The sequence below is a fragment of the Struthio camelus genome, chromosome 1 (assembly GCF_040807025.1).
Source record: "Struthio camelus isolate bStrCam1 chromosome 1, bStrCam1.hap1, whole genome shotgun sequence".
NCBI classification, from domain to species: domain Eukaryota; kingdom Metazoa; phylum Chordata; class Aves; order Struthioniformes; family Struthionidae; genus Struthio; species Struthio camelus.
In genome coordinates this window covers 188,914,370-188,933,540 of record NC_090942.1, presented here as the reverse complement: position 1 = coordinate 188,933,540, position 19,171 = coordinate 188,914,370, and the positions used below count along the sequence as shown (strand labels likewise).

General features: G+C 40.2%; 1 protein-coding gene across 5 annotated transcripts; it reads left to right on the top strand.

The window, feature by feature from the left end:
• The first annotated feature begins 210 nt into the window (after positions 1 to 210).
• MTRF1 (mitochondrial translation release factor 1) lies at positions 211 to 13,424 on the top strand. Of its 5 annotated transcripts, none has more exons than XM_009672464.2 (11): positions 211 to 487; positions 2,187 to 2,243; positions 2,762 to 3,211; positions 5,864 to 5,955; positions 6,823 to 6,904; positions 7,134 to 7,241; positions 7,333 to 7,505; positions 8,673 to 8,790; positions 9,968 to 10,104; positions 11,810 to 11,908; positions 13,228 to 13,424. In XM_009672464.2, exons 3-11 carry the CDS (start codon positions 2,785 to 2,787, stop codon positions 13,348 to 13,350), a joined length of 1,359 nt encoding a protein of 452 aa, XP_009670759.2. In that variant the 5' UTR covers positions 211 to 487; positions 2,187 to 2,243; positions 2,762 to 2,784; the 3' UTR covers positions 13,351 to 13,424. The 5 variants fall into 5 exon arrangements, with proteins under 5 accessions (XP_009670759.2, XP_068785815.1, XP_009670760.2 ...); XM_009672465.2 differs by having other exon boundaries at positions 259 to 1,170; XM_068929714.1 differs by lacking the exon at positions 2,187 to 2,243 and having other exon boundaries at positions 258 to 487.
• The last annotated feature ends 5,747 nt before the right edge of the window (positions 13,425 to 19,171 follow it).

Below are 19,171 nucleotides of genomic sequence, written 5' to 3'. Positions count from 1 at the left end.
ATGCATGCAGACACGCACACGCACACACACATACAAATTCGGGGGTTAATTGCAGGGGGTAAATAGAAGCTTGCAGGTGCTCAGACTGGTGTTGGGGCGATGCTCGTAAACGTGCCGGGAACCCGGCCCCGGGGGCAGCTGACGCCGGGGCCGGGGCCGGGGCCGGGGCCGGGCGGGGAGGAGGCGGCGGCGGCGGCGGCGGCGGCAGGGGGCCGGGCATGCCGGGAGCGGCGATTAGCGCTCCACTTCCTGCCCGGCGCGGCCCGGCGCGTTGCGGCCTGGTGCCGACGGTGGGGACGGCGGGTCTGAAGCCTGGGTGCCCGCTGCTGCTGCTGCTGCCGCCGCCGCTGCCGCCGCCGCCGCCGGGCCGGGGACGAGGGGCAGCGCCGGAGGCGGGGTCGGGGCCCCTCGCGGCTGCCTCGTTAGGGAGAATCGGGCCGCGGGGGTTGTTAAGGCGGGCAGCGAGGCCTGGGAGGCATGTTTGGAGGTAGGGGTGTGCGGGTGTCCCGCGCAGCTCTCTGTTCTCACCTGCCTGCGTCAAATCGGTTGCCGGGCGTTAACAGCATCTTGGATTATCAGACGCGGCTTTTAAAGAGCCTCTTGAAACCATCGTGGCATTGAGAAGTGCTGCCTGGAAATTAAACTGTTAGCTAATAAGAAGTTAATTAGCGGTTGAGAAGTTAGTTAATAAATTCATAAGGCAATTGCTGTTGTCTTTTCTGATGTACCCGTTCCAGTTTGTGATGCAGCTGAGCTGCCCACAGGGTAGTTGTGTCGCGTAAAAAAAACTGACTAAGAACAGGTTTGAAAAGCATTTACAGATAGTCTGCTCTTTATAGCTCCCTGAAAGTTTTATGTATCTTTATTTCTGCACAAATGTCCTGAGACCAAAATCTCCATTAAGGAGGAGATAGCTTTTTAAAACTTATTGAACAAAACAAAGCTATACTGAAGTTGTGGACTTCCTTGAAGGTCTGAGTCACACAGTTGTTTAGCGTCTTGGGGCATTAAAAACAAAAGAGTTTGTTTTGGAGAGCTCAGGCAGAACTCTACTGCGAGTTAGTCGAGTTAGTCCTTAGTTAAGTACATCTCTTCTTAATTAAACCATTAGTCCTGTTAGTGCTGCTTGACATCTGACAGGAGATGATGGGCCACGCCGAACTGAAATCGGTAGGAGCAACCCCATTGACATCAGCGGATTTGGGCTTTTTTGAATGAAGTCCACACGTGGCCCTGTGGAACAAAGTCCAGGATTGTGGAGGACGAACCGATTTGTGCTTTTTGCTTTTGTTGCTGTGGTGGGGGAAGCGTGATCCCTGCGCTGCGGTTGCTTTTCGTCACTAGAACAGTCCATGGGAGGGTACTGTCGGCTTTCTGTAAATCAAAGTAGTCGTGAAGTTGTCGCTGTGGGTCTGACAGCACTTACCAGCCTGGGGAATCAGGGGAAGGTGCAGAAGTAAAACAAAGGCCCTTCCTTCCCTCTCTAGCTCTTTCAGTTCCTGCGGGCAGTAGAACAAATAACTGGGCAAGCAATTTGGAACACGTTGGTTTTTACTGTATATTGCTGTCATTGTCGGGCAAATGGAGGAGAGTAAATAGATGAGGAGAGCTGTCGAGATGAGTGCTTAGAATGTCATAGTAATGTGTTAGTAAAATGCCTGAAGATGTACGGAAACTCTTGTCACTAATGAGTAAAAAGTCATTGTGTCAGGAAATTGAAATGTGTGCTTAAGGAGACCCTGTTGCAAAAGATTACTATTTTCCGAACTGACTTTTTTCTGTAGAAGTTGGTGGACAGAGGGGATTGTGGTACTGGCAGAGATATTAAGGAGTGCTTCCTTATTCATTAAACCTTTTCTACATGAATAGTCTTAGAGTAAGAGTGACTTACATGAATGCAGCAAGCAGGTTTAGACCTCTTGGTAGATGCTTGGGCATCAATATCAATTTTTACAATCTGATAAGAATTCAAAGCATAGTTTGTGAGGTTGATGATGTACAATGCTATGATGTACACTGAAGAAGACAGACCTGTCCTAGAGCAATAGGCATAACGAGAGGCTATGTCCTCCATACCTGAGGGCTAGGTTTGTCAGAAAAACAGAGGGATTATATTTCAGAGGAGTTGCTTCTTATTCCCTTTTCTTAATGAAAATATTTGTCTCTTATTTGTATATCACGGAAAGGAGTACACAGGGAACATAAAGTACTGCTCCCATGTCTTACACAGCATTAATGCATAGGTGAGTAACTTCATGTGCATGAATAGTCCCCTTGACTAACCTGTTGCAAGATCAGCCCGATACTACAAATGTCCACATGCCCAAATTACTTCCTGTTGCAGTAGGGAGCAGAATTTTGCACAAAAATATCGGCACATTTCATACGTTCTCTATATAGAATTATGCATCTCTAGTATAGATTTTTCTTCTCAATCGCATTGTTCTTTTGCCAGTAGAGTGTGAAATGGTTGGCTTTTTCCAATGAGATGTGTGGCAAAATTAAGCTACTGTCTGTACTGTCTGCAGCACCTACAGTAGAGCTTCCGTAGCATAAGTAAATTATTTGGTGAGGTGAGGGAGATTTTTTCCAACCCTCAGTCAGTACAACTGTGCTGACATTCTTTGCCAGTTTAAACCAGGGCTAAAGTAGGTGGGATGGTGGGACTATGCGTTGAGCCTGATACAGCTTTTGAAAATAGAATGTCCCCTTTCCCCAGATAATAAAAAATAGCCCATGTACTGTCTACTTTTAATTCCAGGTGGTGGAAAAATAAGACACAAAATGAAACCTCTCCAAAGTGTCTGGCTTTTCAGGAGCCTGCTTACTAAGCGCTGCTGTCATGGTCAGCTCCACAGCTGTCCTCTTCCTTCTGTCGCTAAGAGGATGGGTTATGTGATGGGACTGCACAACTGGAGGTCAAAATCTTTGTTAGACACAGCTAGATTCACTCTGATGTTTAGCAGTCGGCTTAGGAAAAAACATCAGGATTCTCATGCACTGTGGAAGCATGAGTCTATGCAGAAGTACCTAGAAACTCTAAGCAAGGAATACCAGCGGCTTAGTCATCTGTTAAATGCTGGCTCAGTAAATGACTTTGAGGAAAAATCCCTGAAGAGAAGACATGCTGATCTGTCTCCAATTGCAACTGTATTTCAAGAAATCAGAGAGGCAGAAAGAGAGGTTCAAGAGTTAGAAGCCATGTGCAAAGGTAAGGATAATGCGTTTGTTCCCCACCACCACCTCCAAAGTAGTGGCTTTGCTTGTGATAAGCTCTACCGCCTGGCCTTTAAGAAAGGCTTTTAAGTAAGAGTTAAGCTGGCCATGGAACCTCTGTGGTCATATCTGTTCCTGGGAGCTTACGTGCTGCTAAAGTTTTCTTGATCCAACCGCTTCCTTTCGTTTCACCTCACCTCGTTTCAGTCTGAGGTCTTATTACAGCTGTTCTGGGAAAATAGGGACTATCTGGACTCTCAGGGCTATGTGTCTAGAAGAGATAGTTTGGAAATGTTTCTGTTTTAAGGTTATTTTTTGATGGAACCAACAATAGCATGAACTGAAGGAAAACACTTTGGTGAGTCCAATGTATTTGACAAGTGCAGACTTAATCTGTGTCATTTAAAACAGGTTCTATCTAGCCAGCTCATAGATACTTATCAAGCAAATTAAGTGGACTTTCAACATTAGATGCTAATTTGTCACCTTCTAATTTAAATGGCAAAAATTAATACTTCTTTGGAGATATTTGAGAAGTCGTTAAGTGGAATGAAAATTTATGATTAACATAAGAAGCATGTCTGGTGCTTTTCAGTGCAAAGTTGCAGTAGAAGTTGGGGTAAAAAATAAAAAAACAAATGTCCGTGTTGATACTGATCAGAAAGGAGAGAGTACATAGAGAGTAAAAGTAACTTACAGAATAAGTAAAGGTGCAATGTTTCGGCAAAAGTCATTCAGTTACAAGTGCAAATTAATAGAGGGAGATAGTGCCCTGGAGAGAAAGGGCTTACATTAAAGAAGTGAAGCAAGAGTAAACCAAAGGAAAGGAGAAATGGATAGCCGATGGCTGTAAGTGGAAGAGGATGAAAGGTCACACAGTGTATCTCAAAGAAGAGACCAAGGCATACCAATAAAATGGTAACAGCCGTATTGCCATAAAGCTGATAAAAATGCATCTGCTTTAGAAAGGTAGAAGATATTTATATTCTTTAGTTTTGGAAATGAAAGGGTATGTTCATGCTTTTGAAAAAAATCATGATTTTAAAACTATTTTATTCCTCCCGACTCTTTTGCTATTCTCCAAGTGGAGAGAAAGATGAAAAGAAGCAAAGATGAGGAGGGACAAACACTGAAAGCTGGAAAAGAAATGTTCTTGGAAGAATTAGAAAGTGTTAAAACTGTGGAAAATTCATACTTCAGTTTAAAAAGGCTGTTCTTGGATCAAAAAAGATAATGAAAAATTTTGGGCCGTTCCATAAATTATGATGTGGATGGATGAAGTGAGTTAGCATTGCAGGAAAGAAAAAGAGAGTAAGTGGAAGAAAAACCTCAGCCAAGAAGCTAATTAGATAGGGCTCAGTTATACTCTCTATGCTTTCTGTCGTGTGGCCCGGTTAAAACATAGGTCTCCCATTCATTTGACTGTTGTTTGTTTTCTGTTTAGAGCCCTGACTGAGCCTCTTCTCCCTCATACCTGAATTCCTCACAATTGCTGTTGGACTTCGTTCTAGCCACACTCAATGAGGCAGGAAAATATTATCCCCCGGTTTGTCACTGGTGATGGGGTAGATCAAGTGAATTCTGAAAAGATGAGGTTTGCAGGGAGGTAGGAATGGGACATGGATCCCTTGAACCTCAAACTAGTTGGTGCCCGCCAGACCGTTCTTCCATCTCTGCTCACGCTATGTAGTTTTTTACTGTTTAACTAATCATTAACAATGCTTTATGGATTACCCAGAAGCCTTTGATTTATTTTCATCTTGTACTGATCCTCCATTGTGTACAGAGGATGCCAGGCTCCCCTTTGATCAGCCATCTTTTATTTTGACTCACTCCAGTATGGCTTTCTTGTACTGAGGAGTCCATGGCTTTCTTGTACTGAGGAGTCCATGGCTTTCTTGTACTGAGGAGCCCCAAACTGGACGCAGTACTCCAGGTGTGGTCTCACAGGTGCCAAGTAGAAGGAAGGGAATTTCCTTAAGCAAATCAAACAGTTGAAGTGAGGTCTCCCACATCCTGGTGGCTTGAATCCACACCTCCCACATCTCATTGATCTCTTGAATAGCAGGGGACAGAGGGTTAGAAACCACACTATTACCACCATGTTTATATTATTTTTGTTCACCTTAATGAGTTGGCTACAAACTGTTTAATATGTGGGTGTTTCTGGGCACATGCAGAAATCAAAATTTTCATTGCCTGAGAAATTGTGATAAGGGAAACTGAGGCAGTTGTTGTTCCCAGGCATGTATTTGACATATTTTATCAAATCTATTTGCGGATTTGGCCCTGGACTGTCAGTATGTGTCACATAATTGTCAGTTTGTTATAACTGACAGTGAGTAACTGTTGGGTGGGACTGACTTCTGTTTGCTGCAGGCTTTGAGCCTTCAGCTAGAGCTTCAGAGGTACGAGATTTTGTGCCTCCCTTCTAGTCTGCTACTACTTCCACCCCTGAAAATAAGATCAGTTAGAAGTATGCATCCTGGCTTAGGGTGTTCTTGTTTGTTATTTCATGCTGGGAAGCTGGAACGGCATGCACTGCCAGCTTTTATATGCTGTATTGCATGTCTTTTGATAGCTGTCTTACAATTTGCTCTAAGCTAAGTGAGATTGGCTAACGTCTGTTCCTATTGTTGGAATTTAGAGCTAGACAACAGAGATGAGAAACAACTTCTAGAGCTTGCCTTAGAAGAGAAGGAAATCCTTGATAACAAAATCAACACATTGTGCAGAAAGGTGAGCCGGAGGTGAAATTACACAGCTTTGTAAATAAAAATGTCAGAAAAATGCTCCTTTGTGGTCTTACCAACAGCCTATGACACGTGCGTTTAATAAATCAGAAGTCCAGCTTCTTATATTCTTCCCAAAAAGATGTGGCAACATTAATTATTAGTAAACCTCTCACTGACAAATGCATCTTAGAAGCTCATTATTTTAGTCATTTTTGTTTGCTTGCTTCTCTGTCTCTAGATGCTGAAGGGGATATATTAAAAAAAAAAAAAGTGAATCTGTGCTGTTGAGACCTGGCGTGACATCCTAGTAACTATTTATGGCAGTGGAGTACGTTCTTGAAAAGATTTCTAATTGAAACTTTCAATCTTTCATTTTTGTTTCAGCTGACAGCATCCCACGAATGGGGAAATTCATTATAAACAGAGGAGCTGAAACGATTGAGTGGAAAGCTCTGTGTTTGGGCTCACTTCTATGTTCAGATTAAGATAACAGGAAATAGAATCTTCTGAAAAATAAGATCAATATTTGTGTAAAAAAAATGGCTGGTTTATAGCTAATAACTTCATGTTCGCAGGTAGTTGGGGCTGGAGTGGGTGATCTGACATGGTTTTGTGGGATCAAATTTTCAGCTAGCTTTCCTGTGGATGCAGCGGCATATCCTATTTCCACCCTGACTGCACTGAGCTGCAATAGCCATTAGGCAGTTTTTACCCCCAATTACTAGTTTACCGATAGAAATCTGTGATTATGTGTGCTCAAGCTATGGTAATTGCGAAGGCTGGCTATAAATTTGGTTAGAAGGAGATCCAGAGTGATGAAGGAGATAGTGACATTCTTTTTTTCTTTTTTTCTTTTTTTGCCCCTTTTCAGCTTTTCCAGATTCTAGTGCCAAAAGAAAAGTATGATGGAAGTCATGTCATATTAGAAGTGACAGCTGGCAGAACAACTGGAGGTCAGAAAGTCACTGCAGTAAAGATTGCTTCAAATCTTCATCCAACTTCTTAAGGCTCTTATGGGTTATTCTTAATGTATTGTTACACTTTAATGATATAAAATAGCCCTATCTAAAGAAGAGTGTTAATCTGTCTAAGGACCATGGTTATAGTCGCAGCTAAATCTAAAAAGTGGTGGCTGCCATTTTATGATTTGCTATTTATGTGGTAGTGCCTTTATATTTTTAGGTGACATCTGCCAACAGTTCACTAAAGAAATGTTTGAGATGTACCAGAACTATGCGGACTATAAATGTTGGACCTTTGACATTCTGAACTATACACCGGCTGAGATAGGTACAGTAATTCTTCAGACGCTCCTCCAAGACGACTAAATTAAAAGCTGTGTTTTTGTGCTATATTTATCACACGCTATTTGTCTCTATAGGTGGCTTGCATCATGCAGCTGCTCAGATTTCAGGACGTGATGTCTACAGGCATCTGAAATATGAAGGAGGGACTCATCGAGTCCAACGAATCCCTGAGACGGGCCTATCGTCAAGAATGCAGCGTATTCACACTGGGACAATGTCAGTTATTGTCCTCCCTCAGCCAGAGGAGGTAAACTGTTAATCAGGGCAGCAAGGAGGTGTTTCCCTGCTCATCCGTTTTGGCACTGGAGTAGGTGTTATTTAAAACCGTGTTACTGTTACTGTTTTGGGATTTTATTGGTACCCAAGTGCCTTGTGCAAATCTGAGCAAGTAAACCACAAGCTCAGGCAGTAGTCCTTGGCTCTCTGTCTAGCTAAATGGTTCCTTACATGTTTAAATGGATCATCAGAAGTGACTTTGCAGAGATTTGTGCTTGCCTGAAGTGGAACGTAAATCAACGATCATTTCATTAAGCATTCCAGCTCCAAGTCAGTAGAAAACTGACTTGCTAGGAGTAAACCAATTTTAAATTACGTAATGTATTAAGACAGGAAATATAGCCAAAGAAATATTCAGTGTTGCATAGTAATGTGATTCAGCAGCAGAAATCCTTCTTTTTTTTTTTTTTCATTTAAATTATTAGCGTCCTTCTCTGCTAAATCAAGGACAGTATGCTTTGCATTTGAATGAGTGTGTTGGCAAGTCTTTGTGAGATCTCACAGATACTCAACCAGCAATTTAAACACAAAGTAACCAAAACCAGATCTGGTAGGTTTTTCCAGCAAGTTCTCTTGCTTCCTTGCAACATTGTTCGGATCTGAATGTTCCTTTCCCATCCACCGAGCTCAAACTATGGTCCAGGTCATCATGGACTCCTATTTCCGCTGCTGCAATCCTGTTTTGGATCTGGATACGCCCAGTTTTCCTCAGTTAGATGTTTTTAAGCGCTGCTGTAAAAATCATTCAGGCTTGACTTGTTGAACAAGAACCTCGCACTGCTGGTTAGTAGTTGTTTTTGATGATTTGCTTATTTTTCACTTTCCTTGCCAAAGCTATTTTTACAAGAACTTGTTAATTTTGCTTTGGTTTTTTATGTCCCCCTCCCCTTGTTTTGTGAAGGACCTGGAGTACAGCTCAAAAAAAGAAAAAAAAGAAGTGAAAGTATTATGCTTTGCAGGCAGAGATGTTTGCTGCTGCATTTCTTTTAGGTGTAATAATTCTTTTAAAAATACCAATTTAAGTAAAGTGATTACAGTTGTAGAGGACTAATTTTGGAAGAGAACTGAGAGCAGATTTGAAAAGACTTTCAAAAACATATTAGGGTGAGCAGAAAGTAATGATTTGCTTTCATTCTAGGTTGATATTAAAGTGGATCCCAAAGATTTGCGTACAGATACATTCAGGGCCAAAGGAGCAGGAGGACAACATGTTAACAAAACTGATAGTGCTGTGAGAATTGTACACCTTCCCACAGGTAAGTCTGGCTGTATTTTGTGCTTCTAATCACTTTCAAAATCTGAATCCTCAAACGAAAACTTAGGATCCTGCAAGTTCTCTCTTACAGGGAGTTTGTGGGCTTGATACTGAAAAAGGTAGTCGCCCCTTCTCCTGCTACCCGTGTTCTAGCAAGGCAATGAATGAGGAGGGGAGTATGCACCAGCAGCACGGCGGTCAACCTGCTGCTCTCATGCCAGTTTTGTCTTCAGAGCGTCTGTTTAAGAAGCAGACTGTCTTTGAGAAATGAAAGACAAAAAGGAGGGACCACCAGATGGAAGATGTAAATACTTCCTGCTGAGTGCTCTATACCTTCAGCTGTAAGGGTCAGTGGCAACTGAGGGTGCACGTTGCCTAGCTGGAACCTGGGTAATCACAGGCCTGAGAAGGGAGACATGAAGATTTTCATTCAGTAGTAGATAAACTATCCTATGTTGAGTGGCAACGTGAAGGTATACTAATGGGAAGATAATGTCTGTGCTGGACCTCTCTGTCTTTCTCAGGATTTATTTTTAATGAAATTCACTGGCTACTATTTTTCCGGGTGCAGAATCTTTTTAGGCACGAGAGATTCCAATGCTGATGTGAAAACTGTTGTTTACTCTATGACTTTTTATTTCAGAAATAAAATGTGAAATAAAAAAAAATACTAATTCTCTCTTTAAGGTCTCTTTTTTTATTGCTTTATTTCACTTTAAGTCTGTTCCATATTGCCTTGACAGCCTTCTCTGCTAGAATAATGAATTTTCCAGTCTCTGAGAGCTTATCTAGACTAAGATGTTTAAAACCCGTGTTACACTCTTTTAAACGTTTTAGACTATGCTGATTACATTTTCAACATGAAATAGCTAATTGCAGTGAACCCCTGTTTTCTGAAGGTAATGTCAGAAACTTATATGCTTCAGGAAACTGTAAAATCTCCCAGGCTTTTCTGTAGCAGTGAACACCGAAACCCCTGGTGGAGCTGAGAATAGTTAAAAAATTTACTAATGGTTTTGGCCAGTGAGTTAAAATGACTTTTTATGTTGCGGCTGATAGGCCTACTAGCAAGCACTTTAGAAGGTTTCATTTGCCTAATATGTTAGAATTAATTTTGTTTGTTTGTTCTTTGTTTTAATGGCCCTTTGATCCGTGCTCTCTTAAATTCTTCTACAAAGGACTAACAGTTGAGTGCCAGCAGGAGCGATCACAGCAAATGAACAGGGAGATAGCCCTGCGAACACTGAGAGCTAAGCTGTACCAGCAGATGATTGAAAAACAACTAAGCCAAGAACAGAGTGCCAGAAAACTGCAGGTGAGAACATGTGATTAATGACATCTGGGGGGGGGGTGCTGTGTTGTAATTTTGTTGCTGATCGTTTTGAAAAGTGACAGTGGCAGAGTGTGTCAGTGTGCATGTCAAACCAGGTGCGCTTACAAAGGAGAATCTTCTGTGTTAGCATGTAAGTCTGCCTTAAAACGGTAAGTCTGTTTTTTTACTTACCCCCAGTGAAACCTAGTGTCTACTTCTCAAGTAATGGAAAAAGAGTTTTTAGTGAGACTGTAGCTGTAATTATCAAAAAGCTAACACGCAACATGATGGGCTAACAACAGGATCGTGGGCAATGTGCTCTCGGTGACCCTGCTTGAGCAGAGGGGTTGGACTAGATGAGCTCCAGACGTTCCTTCCGACTTCAACTGTTCTGTGTTGTAATGAATGTCTCTGTTAGGGCCGCATTATACAATCGGAGCAGTAGTAAGGAGTTTTTTTCTCAAGGAAAATTGGGATAAGAAGTCTTCAGAGCTGTATTTTAATCCAAAACAGTTTTTGATAAGATCACACAGAAATAAGAGTAAATAAACAATCTCACCACTTCACAGTTACGTAAGTTTATTATTTTCTATTGTTTAGGTAACTTTTTAAGGAAGAAACAACTTCCATAAAAGTTACCTGAAGTTACACTGCAGACTGTACTTTTCTCTGAAAATGTGCTATCATTCTTTTCCTGTCCTTTGAACATTTTGTTGTTTACAGCGTAAACTTCTACAGTGATCAACAGAAATAAAAATACTTTAAAATAGTGGAATTCTTCCAGCTCAGCTACTTAATCACTCATTTCAGATTGTATTTAAGTGTATTGTTCTTGCAGACTAACTCAGTCATTGTAATCTGCAAGCCATTTATCTTCTGTTAATAATTTTACCTTGAGAGTTTTCAAAGATGCAGAAAGGAGTTAGGTGTACATTTATATTAATATTACAGAAAATTAGGAGAAACCAGGATACATTAAATAAATTCCTCGTTTTGAAATGTAAAAGTAGGTGCAGATGAAACTTTCATAAAAAGCCTATTGAATCAGACACCCATTTCTCCAAGCAGTTTTGAGCATTTAGTTCTCCATTTTAATAAAGCAATCAGTTGGGCAACAAAGCTCTTATTTGGAATTCTCTTTTAAAACTTTTATGTTTGATTGCACTCCTTCATTTGACCACTAGAGGACTGCTGTCTGTATTCTTAATTTGCTCCTCTTTTGATGTTAGTTTCTTTCGGCCAAATATAACTGCTTTGCCACCCTTCTGTGTAGTACCCTTTGACTGTGCTACTTCTATTATTAATGGTGCCTACTCTCATTATATTTTGTAGGCGTTGCAACACCCCAAAAAAGAAAAGAACCATCTTACATGTTTGAACTAATGACACGTGGGGATGTATGTATCTCTTGCCTTACATGACTGCTGAGACATACGTAATTCTTCCAGCTACAGAGCTAGAAAAGAAAAGTGTGCTAGAGGATATTAAAATTTGATCTGTGATATAGAATAGCAAATAATACAATTTAATGAGAGCACAATTACCAGAAAAAAGTCTGAAGTCAGTGATCACTAGGTTTGTCGGTAGAACAGTTTGAACTATTACTGTTTATTTGAGGCATGCTGCTTTATAAGATATTATTTTATTAAAAAAAAAAAAAAATATATATATATATAATAGTTTTTTTTTTTTTTTTGCTGTTTTTCAGTTGGGAACAAGAGCCCAGGCAGAGAGAATTCGTACTTATAATTTCACCCAAGACAGAGTCACTGACCACAGGATCTCGTATGATGCACGCAATATCAAGGTAACAGTTGCTTGTGAGAGCTTTAAAAGATAGATACCTGTGTGTACCATAAGCAGAAAAAATTAACCTTGTGAAGACAATTTAAAATGTATCAGGAAATTGGGTGACCATCTATGCACTGACTGAACATCATAGACTTAGAAAGGTTAAGCTTTTTTTTCTGTCTGGGTGATGCGGTATACTGTTAAAGATGGCCTGCAAAGGAAATCCAGCAGTTGGGCTAGTTCTGTGTATATTTTTCTCCTACTGCAGATGAAAAATGATCGAAAGTGTAAAAGTCTAGTCCTCACTTGTACACTTCAAGAGTCCCTTGGCCGAACAGAGCGAGTAAAATTTGAGATACTTGGAGCTTAATGCAACCAAAAAAAACACTGACAAGAAGTTCTTTTTTTTTTTTTTTTTTAATTAAGCCACTGGCTCCTCCTCCCTTTAATGTTAGAGGGAGAAAAGAAAAAAGCTTTTCTTTATGGTTGTCTTGCAAGCCACAGTTGAAAGGAAAATGAGTGCTTTCATTTTAAGGTTATCTGATATTTTGAGTAAAATTCTATATATTATTGAAACTTTATATTTTCTACAGGGAAACCAATATCCAATAATGTATTTTTGTGTATTAAAGTTATGGACGATATTTTAAATTTTAGGATAAAACTTAGGAAGACCCCCCCCCTTTTTGGGGAGCTTAGGTTACAGCTTTACTATAACCTTACTGTATCTTCAGAGAACACAGACCATACTGAATATGGAATGTTTCATATTTGATGAAGCAGGGAACAGGTATACTAATATCCTAATGGAGGAGAATGGGGAAAAGTTCTATGATTGCATAAAAAACTACTTTTGTGGGTCCAGCTTTTCACTTACTTAGTGTTGGAAACTTGTGCCGTTTCTTATTATTGAATAAAACTTTGGAGCAAAAAACTGTCCAACACAAGTTAGTTAAGCTTTCCTTGTAAAAGAAACCAGTTCTTAGCGTGAGCGACAATATTGGAACTAGGTCCTTCAATCCCCAATTGTTCTTGCTAAGGGAGAATTCATGTAAATACATAGATTGCAAAAGCATGACAAGCAGGCACCAGTAGCTCCTTTTGTTGGTGCCAGGATCAATGTGCCTTTCAGAGGCAGCCAGTAAAAGTCATGCTGCTGTGTACCACGCCATGTTGCTTTCACATGGGGGAGCTGCACAGACTGGCAAATGGGTGAGTTAAGATAAGACTCCAGGCAAAGTGTGTTCCAGGAACTCCTCTTTTGAGTAGTCAACATTTCAAAATTCTATTGGTGTACACTCAGTAATGCTTATATCTGCTGTTATTTTTTCATAGGAAATTCTAAGTGGGAAAGAAGCACTAGATAAGCTAATCAACAGACTGCTGGAGTTTGCGGAGATAGAAGCTCTCACTGAATATCTAGAAAACTTGCAGTCTTTGGAAAGAGGAGGGTCCTGAAGACGTTTTGCACAGTTAAAGCAGAAATTTTGCCTTCTGTAGCAAAATAAAATGGATGCATTTGTTAGATAATAGATTGATTAAAATCTGTGTGTCTATCTTTAAATATGTGTGATACAACCTTTTAAATTTTGGCACAAACAAACTCAACGGGTTGAATTCTCTCTGTCTTGACAATATGGCTTTGGTAAGCCAGACCCTCTCTTGACCATATTGCAGCTGGACAGGTTGGATGATGGAGCAGAAGAAATACCATGCAGTGCACCTGGTGTGTCCCCATCCCCCCCATTAAACTACATGGACACTGCGAGTACGAGATGTTTCTCTCCAGGTGAAAAAGCACTAAGCTTCCCTAACACAGTCTAGAATCTGGCCTCATGAATCATACTTACTTCTATCCATCCACTGAGTGAGCTCCTTAAATGTAGTCTTTTAAATAACTGTATTATGGCTTTTTTTGTTTTTTTTTTTTTTGAATGAGTATACATACAAAAGCAAAGGTAGCAATCTGGGGAAGAGTCCAGAATCTTAAGTGATACACCTTTCAGCCTTCTTGCAGACATACTTGAGACAGGTTAGAGTGGGTCTGGACCACATGCTGCAATATAGTGTAAAAAAAAAAAACCCTTTATATAGCTTCAAGTTAAGTTGACAAGATTCTGGAAGGAGTTTAGCAACAGTAACTGAGAAGCAGGAAGCTACCTATAGAGAAAATTAATTCATAGTGGAGATGTATTACAGCAAATAAGATAAATCTAGACTTCAACTAATTTCTGTCTAGATACTTTTGGGAACGTGTGCTGTTACTGAGGGGCAGCCAGATCACTTCAGAGCACTTGTCTTTAATAGGACTTGCATTCATATTTTCACCTAAGCTTGTATTGTGCAACATGCTTACGGCCACGTACGTGTAGGCAGTCAGTAGTCACATGTTTAACATTACACAAAAATATGTAACTGCATTGCTGAATTGTGCTAATTTGGTAGATGAATGTATTCTCCTTTTATCCTGCTATTCCCAAATTGTGTTGTGAAACTGCTTTTATTTTTCTGTACAGTCTTTTGGAAGTAAGGACTCAATTCATTGTTGTATTCACACATTTTTGTAATCATGCATGGACATGAAAAAATGTCCATGTATTTTAAACAAAGAAATTATTTCAATACTCCATTCTTTTAAATTAAGCAGTTTTTACTACTGTATTTATAACAAAAAATAAGTTGTTCTTTTAACTTTATTCAGATATATTAAGAAGTGCAGAGTTTGTACCAGTTAGAAAGCAGGAAGATTCTACTCAGTTTCTCAGTTCTGGAGTTATTTTCCAATAACACCAATTTTGGTGTATTTGCACATTCTTACCAGCAAATTCTGTCAGTGAATTTTTGACTTGCTTCAAACAATTACAGAAGTTTTTTTTTTTTTTTTAATCAATCAGGAAACATTATCATGGGACTTAGTCATTTACACATTTGAACACTGACTACTCACAGGAAACAGTTCAGAAGAAAAAATACGTGCAGGAAGATACGAAACAGCTATATTTATGTAGTGCTGACAGACTGCCAATAACTAATATGATCAGCTGTTGTAGGAGAGTATGCAGTTAACATGCTTATCCAATTAACATGCTGTTTTAGCTCACTTTGCAAATCGATTATTGATGCAGATATTATGCAAATCAGTTTATTTTACTAATTATATATCTTGAACAATCTTAGACATTTCTTATAAAGTGAGCATTTAAAATGATCAGATTGTATTTCTAGTATTAACGCTTATGAAGAACCCTATAGAATTACTTTAAAAATGAACCTCACCTATGTTATTGGAAGGGAGAGATGGTGATGTTTTCACTGCAGGAACTTAGGGATACTTCTGACTAAATTGATTAATTTTATTTAGCCCCTCTTTGTTGATAATTTTTTTATGCACAGTGATGAGAAAGGGAAAAGCAGAAGACAGCTCTACTCTGCTGCTTGATTTCTGCTGTCCCCAATGCAAGCAGTGAAGTTTATCAGCTAAACCCTTTCTTCCAGCCTGTTCCAGGTCTTTCTGAAGGATCTTTGTCTTGCTAAGATTATCCCGCGATTGCTCATACCTGAATATGAGACAGCAAAATTACAGTGTTGTGCTCAGTTACAAAAGAGACTTTGTACACAACGTTTCTGCTTCTACTGGAGGTCATTGGCTGCAACATTTGGTTTTACAAAAAGCATATATATTTACTTCTCCTAGCTGTCAAAATATTATTTTAAACCATATTTTATTCCAAGTTCTTCCACCTCAGTGGAACATTCCAGTGTTTCTATGGAATATAAACGCTGAGAGATTGTGACAAGGTGTAGATGTGGGCTGGATTTGTACTTGTGGGAGGGATGGGGGAGTATAGCTATGCCTTCTATGAAGCATTTTCAAGATGAAATACTCTAAATTTGGGTTTCAGTTCCTACAGGCAACCGTGATTTTCAGCAGCGGCGAGCAGCTTATAACGCCCATTACCTTCAGTGGAAGTTTTTGAACTTGCAGTGCCTAGTAATGCTATCCTTGTTGCCAAGTCTGCAGGTGGCTTAAATCTATCAAATTACACTACTGGCAGGAAAAATGGTGATCCCAAGCTACAGGGATGAAAGGGAAAATGGTTACTCAGAAGGAATCAAATAGCTTCTTGAGACAGCAGTGCTGTTCATAGTGGAACAGAGCTCAAGCAGCATTGTTTGATAGAAACAGCCTTACCCCAGAGCTTCACATTTGGTTGTAAAATAGAGTGACAACAAACAGAACAAAATACTTGCTTTCGCACCCACTGGTCTGGCTTCCTTTCACAACCATGAACGTACGTTACCCAGACCTTCCACACTGATGTAATGTTGTAACTGATAAGAGTCACTAACTTTATCTTTCTGCTCTTCAACTCCTGTTGATTTGCAGGAAACATAATTCTGGCTTTGACCTTCTCTCTTTTCCCTGTTGAGGTCTATGGAGTGGCAGTGCCTGACCCAGCAAAGAAGGAAGCCAGATAAAAGCTGCACCTGGGAGTAGTCCTGGCACTAAAGACACTGGCTGAGCTTGTGAACTCTGAAAGCACACGGGCCACTGAGTCATGCTAAGGGTCATACAACTGTTGTAGTAATTATCTCATAACATTTCTTTGCAATGCATAAGGAGAGAGAAGGAATTCTCTCTCCTTAGAGAAGCTCTAATTAGGGCTTCATAAGGCAAGACAATCTGATGACAAGGAAAGCATAAAATAAAATCTATCAAACTGTATGTCATCTTGTCATTTATCAGACTTTACAGGATTCCAAAATTTTTGAGCTTGAATCTTCTTCCAGGAAAGTGGAGGTGGCTTATTGCTGCTCTGCTGAATCCCAGCTCATTAGCAACAACTGCCCATTCAAAACCCTTTTGCTTGCTAGGTTATCAGTCAGATTTCAGGTTATCAACAGCATCCTACCCTCAAAGGAACTCACGTTGGTTTATGTATCAGGAAAAGTTGTGTCATGCATATGGATCCAAGTCAAGGAGTGGTTCATTTGCTATGTTACACAGAATCACAGAACAGGTTGAGGTTGAGGTTGGAAGGGACCTCTGGAGATCGTCTAGTCTAAGCCCCTTGCTCAAGCAGGGTCCTCTAGAGCCACGTTGCCCAGGATCGTGTCCAGATGGCTTTTGAACATCTCCAAGGAAGGAGACTCCACTACCTCTCTGGGCAACCTGTTCCAATGCTCAGGCACCCTCGCAGGAAAGAAGTATTCCATATGTTGAGATGGACTTTCCTGTGTTTCAATTTGTGCCCATTGCCTCTTGTCCTGTCGCTGGGCACCACGGAGAAGAGGCTGGCCACATCCTCTTTACACCCTCCCTTCAGATATTTTAATAAATTGATACAATCCCCCTTCAGTCTTCTCTTCTCCAGGCTGAACAGGTTCAGCTCACTCAGCCTTTCCTCATAGGAGAGATGCTCCAGCCCCTTCATCATCTTAGCAGCCCTTTGCTGGACTAACTCCAGTATCTCCATGTCTCTCTTTTGCTGCAGAGCCCAGGACTGGACCAGCACTCCATGTGTGGCCTCACCAGTGCTGAGTAGAGGGAGAGTTATCACCTCCCTCCACCTGCTGGCGATGCTTTGCCTAACGCAGTGCAGGATACTATTGGCCGCCTTGGCCACAGGGGCCCATTGCTGGCTCACGGCTCATATTGCTAAGATAAACGGTGGAACTACATCACCTGCATTTCTCATGCATCTGCAGATGAGCTACAATTGACCTGCAGATGAGCTATAATTGAGCTATTTTTGCAATTACATGTTTGTGAGCTGTACTGAGCTATGGTGCCTGCCAGTGGCTTTGAACTGTGCCTATGTTCTCTGATCACAACCTTTTTGCCTCAGTCCACACTCCTACAGTGAAGTAAAAGCCATGACATAGGCCATTTTTCAGAGGACTATTTCTCTCCAAGTTATTCTCCTCTCTATAACCTGGAGGATATTTTTGCTGTTGTTTGGTTGTTTTTTTAATGCAAGATTTTTTTTAAGCAAGGACCTAATTTTTATGCCTTTTTTCCACTCTGGATACTACCGTAATATAAATAAATCACTTTCTCTGTAACATCAAATATTTTGTTTATAGTTCCAAAAATAATGCCAGAAGGAAACAACAGCTGTGCTAACATTAATATTTGTAATAAAATTATATATTCTCTTTAGTTGAAGGAGCAAGTACTTCTTCAGTCAAGTTTTTTATATCACTAAGCTCTTTCTCAATTTACCTGTCTGTCTGTCTGCAGCGTTAGACACAACAATAAGGGGTGCTGTCAAAACAGCAAAGGCAATTATTTTAATTTCCAGGAGCCATAAATGTGTTTTTATGCATCAGGTTTTATTACCTTATAATACAGCTTTGTTTTAAATTGGGAGCTACAGGATTTAACTGCTTATTTGAAACATTTTATGAGAGATTCATCCAATTAAAACAAATAAACAGCATCAGCTGAAGAACTGTATTTTTTTTTTTCTTTTACCCCTTGGGCTTTATTTGGCATTTTTAGTGTAGATTCCACCTGGACATTTGGAAGACTTCTTTACCTCTAATGTACTAGCTGTCGGAACAGCAATGAGAAAGATGAAATGTTTTCAAATAAAAATAATGCGGTAGTTGTTCCCCCATGTCACCCCTCCAGAATTCTTTTTCTGACATTATTTTCCCAAACCTATCTATCTGCGACAAAGGCGTCTGAGAAGTCTTGCATTAACTAGATCAATAGCAAAATCTCTTTGCACTGGCCAAGAGATGGAAGTTGCTTCACACCAGGGGCAGAAATGTACCTGCCGAATAGCATGGACAGAGTCTGTTCTGCGATTACTGGGAACAAATCAAGGATAATAACACGACACTGAGAAAATGGTCAGGGTGACAAAACCAAGGAGCCTCTTCATGACAACAGGACTTGTGACATAACAGAGCCACCCATGGAGTAAAGCAGACTATCAGGACACCATGCTACAGTGTAAGATGTGGAAATAAAAGAGAAATACCCTGATTCTTTAAAATTTGATTTACAGAACAAGACTATCATGGAAAGTGCAACCGGAGCAATTTGAAAGCAAAATTACTGAAATACATTAGAATACCAGCAGCTGTACCCCATACACCTGAGCATATATAAAGCTGAGCCATATATGCAGTCAGTGTATGTTTGATCACATTTTTTTCCCTGCACATTCTGTACTTGCAGCAATTTGAGGAAATTGGCATCTTTCTTAAGTCTCTTTGTACACTACAGAGTCCAAACATGTTTTTTCTTGAGTAGGATTTATTATTA

Bases quoted from the DNA above. Each gene is read 5' to 3' on its own strand.
- MTRF1 (XM_068929713.1), top strand. From the start codon at position 2,737: ATGTACTGTCTACTTTTAATTCCAGGTGGTGGAAAAATAAGACACAAA. The intron at 10,105-11,809 runs GTGAGAACATGT...GCTGTTTTTCAG, and splicing joins AGAGTGCCAGAAAACTGCAG to TTGGGAACAAGAGCCCAGGC. The intron at 11,909-13,227 runs GTAACAGTTGCT...ATTTTTTCATAG, and splicing joins ATGATGCACGCAATATCAAG to GAAATTCTAAGTGGGAAAGA.